At 42.9% G+C, this 15,661-nt stretch overlaps 1 protein-coding gene across 1 annotated transcript in view; it reads right to left on the reverse strand.

Moving 5' to 3' along the window:
- Positions 1–15,661, reverse strand: part of MASP2 (MBL associated serine protease 2) — a 92,693-nt gene that overhangs the window by 32,212 nt on the left and 44,820 nt on the right. Inside the window, exon 5 of the mRNA XM_040430248.1 lies at positions 9,037–9,230. Coding sequence (XP_040286182.1) covers positions 9,037–9,230 — 194 coding nt within the window. The remainder of the gene's footprint in view (positions 1–9,036; positions 9,231–15,661) is intronic.

Below are 15,661 nucleotides of genomic sequence, written 5' to 3' on the forward strand. Positions count from 1 at the left end.
CCCAAGCTAGACGGATCATTCAGAATGATTTTAAACCTGAGAGACTTAAATCAATTCCTAAAATGCAAAAAATTCAGAATTGAATCTGGAGTCTGCAATAAAACATTTATTCAAAGACTGTGTCATGGCCACCATAGACATAAAATATGCCTATTAGCACATCCCATTTCATGCAGATTTCCAAAAATATCTCAGAGTTGGAGTTTCCATGGAAGGCCAAATTCATCATTTACAACACAGAGCACTTCCATTTGGAATATCTCAGGCCCCCAGACTCTTTACAGAGTTGATGGCAGAGGTTATGGCCCACATAAGGGAAAGAGACATTCTGGTTATTCCTTATTTGGACGATCTTCTAGTGGTGGCAGAATCCAAAAACCTTTTAGCCGCTCATCTTCTAGAAGTATTAGAAATTTTGACAAAACTAGGATGGCAGATAAACTGGGGAAAGTCAAAACTAACCGCTTCCCAAAGTTGTGTATTTCTAGGTCTGGTTCTGGATTCAGTGAACCTACGTTGTATCCTTCCTCAGCACAAGATATCCTGATTAAAAGAGGATGTGCGGTCCCTGGTAGCCTCAAAAGATCTAACCATCAGATAGGGAATGGCAGTATTAGGCAAAATGACCTCCACGTTACCCGCGGTCAATTGGGCCCTGTTTCACTCCAGAACACTTCAATGGCAATTGCTAAAAGAGTGGCAGGGATCACTATCCCCATTGGATGCCCCGCTTCCTCCCGCCCCTCAGGTGATACAATCCTTAACCTGGTGGCTGGAACCTTCAAATCTGTCTTAGGGCCTCTCTTGGGATCTACAGGAGCAGATAACCATCACCACAGATGCCAGTCCAACTGAGTGGGGGGCCTATTGTCAGTGGGGGGTTCGACAGGGAGTATGGAGCTCAATGGAGAGTCAGGACTCCCAGAATATGAGAGAGCTCAGACCGGTTCTATTTGCCTTAAGAGAATTCCTACCCACAATACAAGGAAAGGGAATAAAGATCTTCTCAGACAGCACCACGGTGGTATCCTACCTAAACAGGCAAGGAGGGACCAGATCAAAAAATCTTATGTCCTTAGCCACAGATATTTCCCCCCTGATTATTCCTTATGTTCCTTTCATTAAAGCAGTACACTTAAAGGGAACAGAAAACAAGGTGGCAGACTATCTAAGCAGAAACCTTCTAGATCAGGGAGAATGGTGTTTAAACCAAGAAGTCTTCAGCCAGATAATTCAGCTCTGGGGCCATCCTCAAGTAAACCTCTTTGCAACCAGCCAGAACAAAAAATGCAACCTATTCTTTTCCCTAAATCCAGGGATAGACGCCTCCTCCCTTCCGTGGCCGAATTAACTTCTGTATTCCTTTCCTCCTCTAAGACTTCTTCCGAGAGTATTACAGAAGCTGAGACAGGAACAGACGAGGCTCATTTTGATCGCCCCCTTCTGGCCAAGGAGAACATGGTTCAGCTGGTTGAGAAAGCTTTCTCTAACAGATCCCTGGATTCTTCTGGACAGGCAGGATCTGTTGCTTCAGGGTCCTGTCTTCCATCCGGAAGTAAGAAACCTTCATCTAAGAGCCTGGTATTTGAAGGGGAAATCCTAGAACGCAGGGGTCTATCTAAGGAAGTTGTATCTACCCTATTATCATGTAGGAAAAAAGTAACCTCTACCATTTACCTCAGAATATGGAAGACATTCTTAAACTTCTCTAAAAACCTGGCAGATCCCTTGAGTCTGAAATTTTAGATTTTTTACAAAAGGGTCTCAATAAAAACCTAAGACCTAGCACTCTTAAGGTACAAGTTTCTGCCCTTTAGTGCTTTTTTTTTATTTCCCTAATGCCAATCATCTGTCACACACACAGGGGGTCGGGTAGTGACCACTGAACTCCACCCTCACCCCTGTCCCTGCCTACTTGCCTCACAAGTCCTAGCGACAAGGGACAACTGGTCGACAAACCCTTAGCTAGGATAGTGCAGGGAAGACAAACAACACATAAACAGAAAGGTCAAACAAGCCGCGTCAAAACCAAGAGAGCAGAAAAGGTACCGGAGGAGCAAGCAGAGAATAGTCAGGACAAGCCGAAGTCAAACCAGGAGAGCACGCCAAGACCAGAGGATGAGACGGATGGGAAATCGGAAGCCAAGCAGGAACAAACAAACCAGGTGAGTATCATGCAGGAAGGACCTCAATAACAGGCAATCTGTGGCCAGCAGATTGCCTGTTTAAATAGAGCGCTGGTGGAATCATGTGACGTGGGCAGCGTCACATGACTCCTGAGTTATGATGCAGCCGAGCGCCTAGTGACGCTTCCCAGAATACCGCATCGTGACATCATCCATGGATTAGGTGATTCTTTAAAGCAATTAGTAGGATTAAAACTGTGATCAGATCCTCAGTTCCCCCGTGGGATCTTAATCTAGTTTTGTCTAGAATTATGGAGCCTCCTTTGGAACCACTGCAGGATTTATCTATTAAAACTTTGTCTTTTAAAACCGCGTTTCTGGTGGCGATTACCTCTGCCAGGTGCGTGGGTGAGATTTCTACCTTTTCAGCCTCTCCTCCTTAGGCCTCATGCATATGGCCATTGTTATGGTCCTCATCCGAGCCGCATTTTTTGTGTCTCGGGTGTGGACCCATTCACTTCAATGGGGCCGCAAAAGATGCGGACAGCACTCCGTGTGCTATCCGCATCCGTTGTTCCGTGGCCCCGCAAAAAAAATATAGCATGCCCTATTCTTGTCCGTTTTGCGGACAAGAATAGACATTTCTACAATGGGCCGCCCGCTTCATTCCGCAAATTGCGGAAGGCACACGGACGGCTTCCATTTTTTGCGGATCCGCGGTTTGCGGACAGCAAAAAACGGAACGGTCGTGTGCATGAGGCCTTATACTAACATCCTGGAGGACAGAGTGCACATTAAACCAGATCCTTCTTTTCTACCTAAAGTGGTCTCCCTGTTTCATAGAACCCAAGACATTATTCTTCCATCCTTGTGTCAGTCCCCAAAGAACAAGGAAGAGAGGATGCTCCATTGTCTAGACGTTAAAAGATGCCTGTCTTAATATTTGAAAGTCACTAGTCAATGGAGAAAATCCTTTTTTGTACAATTTGGAGGAAAAAACAGAGGTTATAAAAGATGGATAGTGGGGGCTATCACTTTTGCCTATTCCTCAGCGGGGGAAACTTCCTCTTTGGGATTTGGTGCTAACTCAACCAGATCCATTTCTACCTCTTGGGCAGAGAGGACTAATGAATCTCTAGAACAAATTTGTAGGGCTGCTACCTGGAAGTACTGTACTTTTTTTTTGTCACTATAGATTAGATCATAATGTTAAAAAAAAAAAGAGTTTGTGTTAGATGTGTTTTTAGGACAAGTTCTCGCAATTAACTGGTGGTATAGGGGCAGAGCCCCTCCTTAAGAGCTCACCACGAAAGTTCCTGTTTCCTGTCGTGGATGGAGGTGGTCTCTCAAGGGTGATGTCATGGGCTCATGGAAAAGTGATAACTTGGGAGTGTAATCTTAAATTTCCTCAGTACTTTGTGGCAAGGGGCAGGGGTGCACCTAGCCTGAGGCAAAAATTGAACTGTACTTTACTTCAGACCAGGCCCCAGTCAGAGCAGCACATCTAAAGTCTGTTCAATTCAGTCTCTAGAAGTGGCACTGGTTTGCTTGACTTACCTATAGCAATATTCACTTTCAAAGCGGTGCACAGGCCAGCAATGTCATGTCACTTAGTCACACTCCTAATGAAGTGTGTGACTGAGTGACATCATTCAGACAATGCCGGCCCACCTGCTGCTTTGATAGGAAATGTTAGCCCTTTACAGCGTCATGAGGGAGGAGCTATAGAAAGCCATGAGGGGAAAGCAAAACTATTAAATATTATTTTTTTCTCCACTGTATTAACAGAGAAAAATAAACTGTCAAATGAAATGCAGAGTGTGAAAGTAAATTCCCCATTAAAAGTGGTCTGTTTGACCCAGGGAAGAAGTGCAGCGTCTTAAAAAGATTAAAATAGACAAATCGCCGGGACCAGATGGCATACACCCCTGTATCCTAAGAGAATTAAGTAATGTCATAGAAAGACCCTTATTTCTGATATTTAAGGACTCTATATTGATAGGGAACTTTCCACAGGATTGATGCTTAGCAAATGTGGTGCCAGTATTCAAAAATGGTTCAAAAACAGAGCCCAGAAACTATAGGCTGTCTAACATCTGTCGTGGGTAAAATTAAGGTTTTCTAAGAGATGCTGTCTGGGAGTACCTTAATTAAAATAAGCGTATAACTCCATATCAGCATGGCTTCATCGGTCCTGTCAAACTAATTTAAAATCAGTTTCCATAAGCAGGTAAGTTCTAGACCTTGACTGGGGTGAGTCAATGCATGTCATATATCTTGACTTCTCCAAGCATTTGATTCTGTGCCACATTAAAGGTTAGTACATAAAATGAGAATGCTTGGACTGGGGGAAAATGTATTTGTGGGTAAGTAATTGGCTCAGTGAAAATATATAAAAATAGAGGGTGGTTATTAATGGTACTAAAGGGATAGAGGTATCCAGATATCAAAATTATTGTTAAAAGTAAGCAACCCCTCCATTTACATTCCAGGATTGGGTCATGACCTCGTCCATGTTTCCTTTCCAAAGCCGGGTCAGGAGATTGTAGCCATAAAATCATTAAGATGGAACCACTTCACAGAGACCCCTATAATAAAATGTGAAGATGTCTAATACCTGCTTTATACAGACCAGAACCGTTAGAGGGGTCAGGAAAAGGCTAGAGTCCTTTCCAGCCCAGGTCACACATGAAACCCCTATCTTGCAATATACATCAGAAATATGTGGCCTAATCCATCTTTGGTGCTTCCTCCTGAGAACACAGGCCATGTATATGCTTCCATAGTATCAAAATCAAATCCATCCCAGCTCAGTAACAGGGAGCAATTAGACAACTCCAGCCATCCTGTCATTAAGGGCTCATGCACACGACCGTGCCGTTTTTTGCGGTCCGCAAATTGCGGATCCGCAAAAAATGGATGCCGCCCATGTGCCTTCCGCAATTTGCGGAATTGAACAGGAGGCCCTTTATAGAAATGCCTATTCTTGTCCGCAAAGAATAGGACATGTCTCATAATTTTTGTGGGGCCACGGAACGGAGCAACGGATGCGGACAGCACACATTGAAATAAATGGTTCCGTATACGGAATCAAAATACGGCCCATATACGGAACGCAAAAAAACGTTCGTGAGCATGAGCCCTAACTCCGCCATGTTTGGTAAGCAAGTGTGCGGGACAGGACGGAGAGGATGGAGGTAATATGAAATTGCTAGGATGAATACCCCAAAAAATATTTCAATACAAATATTTTGAGGCACATATGGTTTAAAGCAAGTGGTCATAAAAATTGTCATTACAGGTCATTACTATACTCCCTGGCCTCCTCTGACATCACAGTTGGGGTGGGGGGGGGGGGGTTATGGGGAAATCTACAGACCCTTTTTAACACAGGTATGGAGAAAAGCAACTGTCATTTCTTTGGGATCACTAGCTTGATGGACTGACCGATATTTGTGCTTCCCCAGGCAACCAGAATTAACCGTTATGTAACGTATTAAGTTCTGTTTTTATCCCTTTTATTTTCCAAACTGTTATTTTGCACTATATGTATATTTTATGTTGTATTTTCTGTGACCCCATTGTTTGTACCCACTGGACTTTTTTTTTTTAAACTTCACTTAAATAAGAGCCTTCTTGTGTTCTAACGATTCCATGACCTTAGAAGAAGCATTACCTATAGTGTGGTATTAACCTGTGAATGCTCGCAGTTGTAGTGTGTACTTGGGCGTTACTTAAAACAAGGTTTTAGATTGATTAGTTTCAGATGACGGAGTGCTGACAGAGGGAAGTACAGCGTGACCCTGCAGGCTCCCATCCTGAATCTAAGTCCGTACATACTCAGATTGGGTCACCGTCACTAGTGGGCCACCTCAGAGGTAAATAGTGGGCCCTATTCTCTTCAGTATATTTATTTATGATCTTGTAGAAGGCTTACACAGTGAAATATACATTTTTGAAGATGACACTAAACTGTAAATTAACAAAAAAGAGGACGGCACACTGTTACAGATGAATCTGGATAGATTGGAGGCTTGGGCAGAGAAGTGGCAGATGAGGTTTAACACTGACAAATGTAAGGCTCTGCACATGGGAAGGAATAATGCAAGTCATCCGTACATGCTAAACATACTGGTAAAACACTGGGTAACACTGACATGGAAAGGACTTAGGAATTTTAGTGGACAGTAAACTTACCTAAGGCCAGTAAGATTATGGGTTGCATCAAAAGGGGCATAGATGCCCATGATGAGAACATAGTTCTAGCACTTTACAAATCACTAGTCAGACCCCACATGGAGTACTGTGTAGAGTTATGGGCTCCTGTGAACAAGGCAGACATACTGTAGTAAAGCTGGATAGGGTTCAGAGGAGGGCAACTAAAGTAATAACTAGAATAGGTGGACTACTGTACCCAGAAAGATGATCAACATTAGGGGAGGGGAGATCTAATAACTATGTAGAAATATATCAGGGGTCAGTGCAGAGATCTCTCCTATGATCACTTATCCCCAGAACTGTGACTGTGATGAGGGGACATCCTGTACGACTAGAGAAAATAAGGTTTCTACACAAACATAGAAGAGGATTCTTTCCTGTAAGAGCAGTGAGATTATGAAACTCTCTGCCTGAAGAGGTGGTGATGGTGAACTCATGATGATTGTTCGAGGGGCCTGGATGTATTTCTGGAGTGTAATAATACAGGTTATATTTATTAGATTTCTCGAGATGTCGTTGATCCAAGCAGTTATTCTGATTGCCCGATTGGAGTCGGGAAGGAATTTTTTCCCCCTAAAATGAGGAAAATTGGCTTGTACCTCAAAGTTTTTTTTTTTGCCTACCTCTGGATCAACTTGCAGGATAACAGGCTGAACTGGATGGACAAATTTCTTTTTTCAGCCTTACAAACAATGTTACTGATTAGTTTAGCAAAGCAGCGCCACTGCTAGGACAGCTGGTGGCTTGGGCCTAAATTGAATAGATTTTACATGTGCAGGGCATGATGCTCTGAGCTGGGCCCAGAGTGATAAGGGCACTGATAACTGTCACACACAAGGAGATAAGGGGACAGTAATGACTGACACACGAGTAGTTAAGGGGACACTAATGACTGACACATAATGTATATCAGGCACAATTCTGAGGTATTCCACAGAGCTTGTCTTTCCCAATGGCTGTGTAAAGGCAGCTGCAATTATGGTAGTAGTAGTACCTGAGTTTCTCTCTAAACACTTTAAAATCTTCCCAAACTGACCACAGGCATGCAAATCTTTCACAATCAGTACTGAAATTCCCACTGCACATTTTCATATTGAGGATAGGTCATCAATATGAAAATCCTGGAAAACCCCTTTAAATAATCATGTAGCTGAGCCCAACCCACTATTAGGCCCTAGGACCCAATCAAATCCGATGGGTCCATAACCAGATTACCAGTGCCCAGAAGGTTCACTCCTTCCCCAACTGACATATAAAACTTCAGGATGCCCAGCATTTTCAAACTGCAAACCAGGAGAAGAGGAAGTAGCGTGTATAATATCTAAAGACCAGGGCCCGCACTTAGAAAGAGAGTAGGAAGCAGTGACTTGACTGATTTATACAGTTAAAAAAAATTTTTTTTTATATCCACTCTTAACAAGAGCCATAACTTTCCAGTGATTCTGTCAACATAGTTATATCAGTGATTAAATTTTTTGGGCAGGACAAGTTCTACTTGAATGGTACCATTTTGAGGTACATACAGTACAGACCAAAAGTTTGGACACACCTTCTCATTCAAAGAGTTTTCTTTATTTTCATGACTATGAAAATTGTAGATTCACACTGAAGGCATCAAAACTATGAATTAACACATGTGGAATTATATACATAACAAACAAGTGTGAAACAACTGAAAATATGTCATATTCTAGGTTCTTCAAAGTAGCCACCTTTTGCTTTGATGACTGCATTGCACACTCTTGGCATTCTCTTGATGAGCTTCAAGAGGTAGTCCCCTGAAATGGTTTTCACTTCACAGGTGTGCCCTGTCAGGTTTAATAAGTGGGATTTCTTGCCTTATAAATGGGGTTGGGACCATCAGTGGCGTTGAGGAGAAGTCAGGTGGATACACAGCTGATAGTCCTACTGAATAGACTGTTAGAATTTGTATTATGGCAAGAAAAAAGCAGCTAAGTAAAGAAAAACGAGTAGCCATCATTACTTTAAGAAATTAAGGTCAGTCAGTCAGCCGAAAAATTGGGAAAACTTTGAAAGTAAGGGCTATTTGACCATGAAGGAGAGTGATGGGGTGCTGCGCCAGATAACCTGGCCTCCACAGTCACCGGACCTGAACCCAATCGAGATGGTTTGGGGTGAGCTGGACCGCAGAGTAAAGGCAAAAGGGCCAACAAGTGCTAAGCATCTCTGGGAACTCCTTCAAGACTGTTGAAAGACCATTTCAGGGGACTACCTCTTGAAGCTCATCAAGAGAATGCCAAGCGTGTGCAAAGCAGTAATCAAAGCAAAAGGTGGCTACTTTGAAGAACCTAGAATATGACATATTTTCAGTTGTTTCACACTTGTTTGTTATGTATATAATTCCACATGTGTTAATTCATAGTTTTGATGCCTACATAGTCATGAAATTAAAGAAAACTCTTTGAATGAGAAGGTGTGTCCAAACTTTTGGTCTGTACTGTATATTGTATTAGGAGAATGCAAGGGTGGAGTTGTGATGGGTCAGGGGGCCCTGAAATTCCTGATGTCATATTTCAATACAGGGAGAGAGAAACCTACAATCAGATCCAATTTACAATTCAAATAACATTTTAGAATACTGTGATTATATGACTTTAACAAATCTGCTCAAAAGAATTCTGTCTCCAGATCTTTGTTCTCTTAATTTCATATGACATAAACTGTCTCTTACCTGTAAACGGTCATAAGGACATACAACATCTGGATGTGACTCTACATCAAAGTGCAGAAACCTTAGCAGGATAAAGAATCCTTCTTCAACTTGAATCCGATATCTGCAGTTTGTCATTTTAGGGTAGATCTTGGGAAAGTCTGGGCTTATAATCTCACCTGAACGTGTGGTGTAGGTCACATCATCACATTTAACTAAAAAAGAAAAATCCCTTTTAATGCTGAGATGATCAAGTTTCAAATTAACAGTTAAGTTTTGGTGAGAACCGTAAGTTAGGCTGGGTTCACATCGACGTTATTGAATTCCATTATAGGTTCCGTTATAACAGAGTTATAATGATATGTAACATAATTCTAGGACAGAATGCAAAACAGAAGCCTTTAAGAGGCATTCTGCTTTGCTCCATCCTAATACATGTCTATGGGGGCACAAAACTGTTCCGTTTGTTTCCATTATACATGACGGAAAAAATAGTCGAACAACCAGAGCTGATAGTCCCACCAAACTAAGTAATTGGGGAGAATAGCCTTGGTAAGCGAGGTGACCAAGAACCCAATTGTTACTGTAGCTGAGCTCCAAAGATCCTGTGTGCAGATGGGAGAAACCTCGAGCACCACTGCGGTGCTCCACCAATCAGGGCTTTATAGCAGAGTGGCCAGAAAAAAGCCTCTCCTAGGTAATAAAAAAACACATGAGAGTCCACTTGGAGTTTGCAAAATAAAAGCACCTAAACCAGTATTGAACCTTTTAGCTTCAGTCACTGCTCATCACTTGCCCAGTACTATTCTTACAGTGAATCATGGTGGTGGCAGCATCATCATGCTTTGGGAATGTTTTTCAGTGGCTGGGAGAGGGACCCTGGTCAGGGTTGAGGGAAGTACAGAGATATTCTTAATGAAAACCTGATCCAGAGTGCACTGGGCCAAAGATTCATCTTTAAACAAGAGAATTACCCTCAGCCCACAGACAAGACAATACAGTAGTGTCTTAGGGACAGCTCTCTGAATGTCCTTAAAGGGGTTATTTCATCATAATGATCACTGTTAAATCAGTTAATGATTTGACAGTGATCATTTTTGTAAATATACTTGATAAACAAATTCCCACCGTTTAGGATAAAATTCATCCCCACTTACCTTATTGTTGTGACTCGGTCTCCCCTGGTTACGGCCACCACTCTTCTCCAGAATCCCGATGGTCGCGCTTGCTCAGAAGACTCCTTCTTTTCTCCCGGCCGGGCTGCTCGCTGTCCTGAACGCGCACGCTGCCGCGCATGCGCGACGGTGACTTCTTCCCGGCCAGAATAGTACAGAGCTGCGAACGCGCACGCCAGCTCTGTACTATACTGGCCAGAAATAAGTCACATGGCGCATGCGCGGCAGCGTGCGCGTTCAGTCCAGAAGACTTCAATCAAGATGAAGCCCGCCCCCAGCCAGAATCCAGGAAGTGAACGGCGCGGTGGCAGCAGGTAAGTATGAAAGGCGAAGTGGGATAACCCCTTTAAGTGGCCCAGCCAGAGCTCTGAATTTGAACCCAATTAAACATCTTTGGAGATACCTGATAATGATTGTCTACTGACAATCCTCATCCAACCTGACAGACCTTGAGAGGATTTGCAGAGAACAATGGCAGAAAATCCCCAAATCCCGGTGTGCAAATCTTGTTGCATCATATCCAAGAAGACTGGAGGCTGTAATCGCTGCCAAAGGTTCTTCAACTAAGTATTGAGTAAAGGGTCTGAATACTTGTCAATGAAAGATTTTAGTTTTTCCTTTTCAATAAATTAGCAAGGATGGGGAAAACTTATTTTTTTTTACTTTAGCACAAGACCGCAACATAACAAAATGTGAAAAAAGTAAAAAGGTCTGAAGAGTTTCGGAATGCACTATATGATGGAACAAAATAAGTCACCATAGAGTTTTCTTGTTAAAGGAGGATTCTAACCTAAGTGGTGTTATCTGATTCTTCCAAGTTATAAAGGTCCCATATTGTCCTCTTGACTCTTAGGACAACCTTGTACTTTAAAAAAGTACAACGGTGATATCTAACTCCTCTGATAATTTCAAAAGAAGAGAATCTTCTTTCTCAACACATTTTTTGGACATTCATAAAGTGGAGAATGTTTCCTGGATGGCTAATTGTGTCATAATAAGAGGACATAATAAGAGGACATGAAGACTTTTCTTTATTTTCTCCATGGTGCATTGCTAGGGTCTCAAAAAATTCAGGGCCCAAGCCCCAATGCATATGGCCCAATTTTCAAAGTCACCAATGCGCCCCTACACCCTCGCCCCCACCGTCCAGCACTAAATAAATATTTTACTTGCTGCATGGACACTGCCCAACGTACAGAACTATACAGCACCACATATCTATTACATCCAGTGCCTCACAGGTGAAATCTCTTATGTTCTTTCATCTTCTCCATTTGGCCAAGACAACTTCTTTCAGTCTTGTCTCTGCAGAATTTGACACACAGACATCTTAGGTTCCTCACTTTTCTATTATCCTCCTGACCCTGATGCCACAACAATGTCATCCTGATGCTACCCCCAATACTGTGCCCACTGTGCTCCCTAATGCCCCTGAATACTATACTGCAGAAATTATACTGCCATAAAGATAGTCCCCCTATAGTAATATAAAAGTTCCGCCAATCAGAATAAATTCTCTCATTAGTAACAGTGCCCCCAATAATGATCACAATGCCAAATAATAATGCCCAGTAGTAATAAGGTGACTCTATATCACCCCTTGTATTAATAAGGTACCCCTATAGAGCTCCCAGTAGTATTAAGTCCCCTTGATAGTGCACTCAGTAGTTATAATGTCCCCTATAGTGCCCCCTTAGTTAAAATGCACCCTACAGTGCCCCCAATATTACAGTCCCCTTCTGTAGTGTCCCCAGACCTTACCGTGCCCCCAGACCTCTAAGTGGCCCCCTGTAGTACCCTCATTCCTTAAACTACCCCCTGTAGTGCCTCTAAACCTTATAGTGCCCCTAAACCTTATAGTACCTCCCTGTGATGCCCACAATCCTTATAGTGCCCCCAGACTTTATAGTGGCCCCTGTAGTGCCAACAGTCCTTATAGTGCCCCCCTGTAATGCTTACTGTCCTTATAGTGCTGTAGTACTGTCCTGTAGTGTTCCCTGCCTTTCTATTGCTCCTTTGTAGTGGCCCCCTTTCCTTAAACTATAAGAACTGTAGTGCCAACAGTCCTTATAGTGCCCCCTGTAGTGCCAACAGTTCTTAAACTACTACCTTGTAGTGTCAACAGTCTTTATAGTGCCCACAACCTTTATAGTGCCCTCTGTAGTGCCAACAGTACTTAAACTGCCCCCTTGTAGTGACAACAGACCTTATAGTGCTCTCCTGTACTGTCCTTACTCTTTATAGAGGCCCTTTGTAGTCCCCCAGTCTTTAAAATTCCTCCCTGTGGTACCCCAGACCTTATAATGTTCCCCATGCTGCCCAACATACAAGGAACAAAAAGATACTCCCCTGATTTCTGATCGCCGTCAGTGAAGCATTGATGAGTTTCCAGCTTCTCAGGAGCTTGCGTTGAAGTCAATGCGACATCTGCCTGCATCTAGGATCGGGTGCGCGATGACCTCATCACACCGTCTAAGATCTGCTTGCACCGTACTAGGGTGGGGATCAATTTCCTCCTGTCCCCTCCGCAGGGATTCAATTGTATCGCTGTCCTGAGGATGGCGATACAATTGTATATCTCCAGTGGGAAGTACATTTGGGGCCTGGGATAAAACATCCGGGGCCCAGTCCCCAAATGTTTTAGCCTAGCGACACCCCTATTGATTTACCAGTGTACACAGAAAAGTTCCTTTTAATATAGAGAAGTCTGAACCATTTTTAATTCAATAAAAATTATATTTTTATAGATTTATGGACATTTTGGTGATGTACAGTCAGGTCCATAAATACTGGGACATCTACACAATTCTAACACTTTTGCCTCTATACACCATCACAATGGATTTGAAATGAAACGAACAAGATGTGCTTTAACTGCAGACTGTCAGCTTTCATTTGAGGGTATTTACATCCAAATCAGGTGAACGGTGCAGGAATTACAACAGTTTGCATATGTGCCCCCCACTTGTTAAGGGACCAAAAGTAATGGGACAATTGGCTTCTCAGCTGTTCCATGGCCAGGTGTGTGTTATTCCCTCATTATCCCAATTACAATGAGCAGATGAAAGGTCCAGAGTTCATTTCAAGTATGCTTTTTGCATTTGGAATCTGTTGCTGTCAACTCTGAAGATGAGATCCAAAGAGCTGTCACTATCCGTGAAGCAAGCCATCATTAGGCTGAAAAAACACAACAAACCCATCATAGAGCTAGCAAAAACATTACGCCTGGCCAAAACAACTGTTTGGAACATTCTTAAAAAGAAGGAACGCACCTGTGTGCTCAGCAACACCAAAAGACCCGGAAGACCACGGAAAACAACTGTGGTGGATGACCGAAGAATTCTTTTCCTGGTAAAGAAAACACCCTTCACAACAGTTGTCCAGATCAAGAACACTCTCCAGGAAGTAGGTGTATGTGTGTCAAAGTCAACAATCAAGAGAAGACTTCACCAGAGTGAATACAGAGGGTTCACCACAAGATGTAAACCATTGATGAGCCTCAGAAACAGGAAGGCCAGATTAGAGTTTGCCAACAGACATCTAAAAAAGCCTTCACAGTTCTGGAACAACATTCTATGGACGGATAAGACCAAGATCAACTTGTACCAGAGTGATGGGAAGAGAAGAGTATGGAGAAGGAGAGGAACTGCTCATGATCCTAAGCATACCACCTCATCAGTGAAGCATGGTGGCGGTAGTGTCATGGCGTGGGCATGTATGGCTGCCAATGGAACTGCTTCTCTTGTATTTATTAATGATGTGACTGCTGACAAAAGCAGCAGGATGAATTCTGAAGTGTTTTGGGCAATATTATCTGCTCCTATTCAGCCAAATGCTTCAGAACTCATTGGACGGCGCTTCAAAGTGCAGATGGACAATGACCCAAAGCATACTACAAAAGCAATCAAAGAGTTTTTTAAGGGAAAGAAGTGGAATGTTCTGCAATGGCCAAGTCAATCACCGGACCTGAATCCGATTGAGCATGCATTTCACTTGCTGAAGACAAAACTGAAGGGAAAATGCCCCAAGAACAAGCAGGAACTGAAGACAGTGGCAGTAAAGGCCTGGCAGAGCATCACCAGGGATGAAACCCAGCGTCTGATGCTCTCCCTTGATGTCTATGCGTTCCAGACTTCAGGCTGTAATTGATTTGCAACCAAGTATTAAAAAGTGAAAGTTTGATTTATGATTATTATTCTGTCACATTACTTTTAGTCCCTTAACAAGTGGGAGGCACATATGCAAACTGTTGTAATTCCTACACCGTTCACCTGATTTGGATGTAAATACCCTCAAATTAAAGCTGACAGTCTGCAGGTAAAGCACATCTTGTTCGATTCATTTCAAATCCATTGTGGTGGTGTACAGTCGTGGCCAAAAGTTTTGAGAATTACATAAATATTGGAAACTGGAAAAGTTGCTGCTTAAGTTTTTATAATAGCAATTTGCATATACTCCAGAATGTTATGAAGAGTGATCAGATGAATTGCATTGTCCTTCTTTGCCATGAAAATTAACTTAATCCCCAAAAAACCTTTTCACTGCATTTCATTGCTGTCATTAAAGGACCTGCTGAGATCATTTCAGTAATCGTCTTGTTAACTCAGGTGAGAATGTTGACCAGCACAAGGCTGGAGATCATTATGTCAGGCTAATTGGGTTAAAATGGCAGACTTGACATGTTAAAAGGAGAGTGATGCTTGAAATCATTGTTCTTCCATTGTTAACCATGGTGACCTGCAAAGAAACGTGGCTACTAAGATTGCACCTCAATCAACAATTTATAGGATCATCAAGAACTTCAAGGAAAGAGGTTCAATTCTTGTTAAGAAGGCTTCAGGGCGTCCAAGAAAGTCCAGCAAGCACCAGGATCGTCTCCTAAAGAGGATTCAGCTGCGGGATCGGAGTGCCACCAGTGCAGAGCTTGCTCAGGAATGGCAGCAGGCAGGTGTGAGCGCATCTGCACGCACAGTGAGGCGAAGACTTTTGGAAGATGGCCCGGTGTCAAGAAGGGCAGCAAAGAAGCACTTCTCTCCAAAAAAAAACATCAGGGACAGATTGATCTTCTGCAGAAAGTATGGGGAATGGACTGCTGAGGACTGGGGCAAAGTCATATTCTCCAATGAAGCCTCTTTCCGATTGTTTGGGGCATCTGGAAAAAGGCTTGTCCGGAGAAGAAAAGGTGAGCTCTACCATCAGTCCTGTGTCATGCCAACAGTAAAGCATCCTGAGACCATTCATGTGTGGGGTTGCTTCTCATCCAAGGGAGTGGGCTCACTCACAATTTTGCCCAAAAACACAGCCATGAATAAAGAATGGTACCAAAACACCCTCCAACAGCAACTTCTTCCAACAATCCAACAACAGTTTGGTGAAGAACAATGCATTTTCCAGCATGATGGAGCACCGTGCCATAAGGCAAAAGTGATAACTAAGTGGCTCGGGGACCAAAACTTTGACATTTTGGGTCC

The sequence above is a fragment of the Bufo bufo genome, chromosome 1 (assembly GCF_905171765.1).
Source record: "Bufo bufo chromosome 1, aBufBuf1.1, whole genome shotgun sequence".
NCBI classification, from domain to species: domain Eukaryota; kingdom Metazoa; phylum Chordata; class Amphibia; order Anura; family Bufonidae; genus Bufo; species Bufo bufo.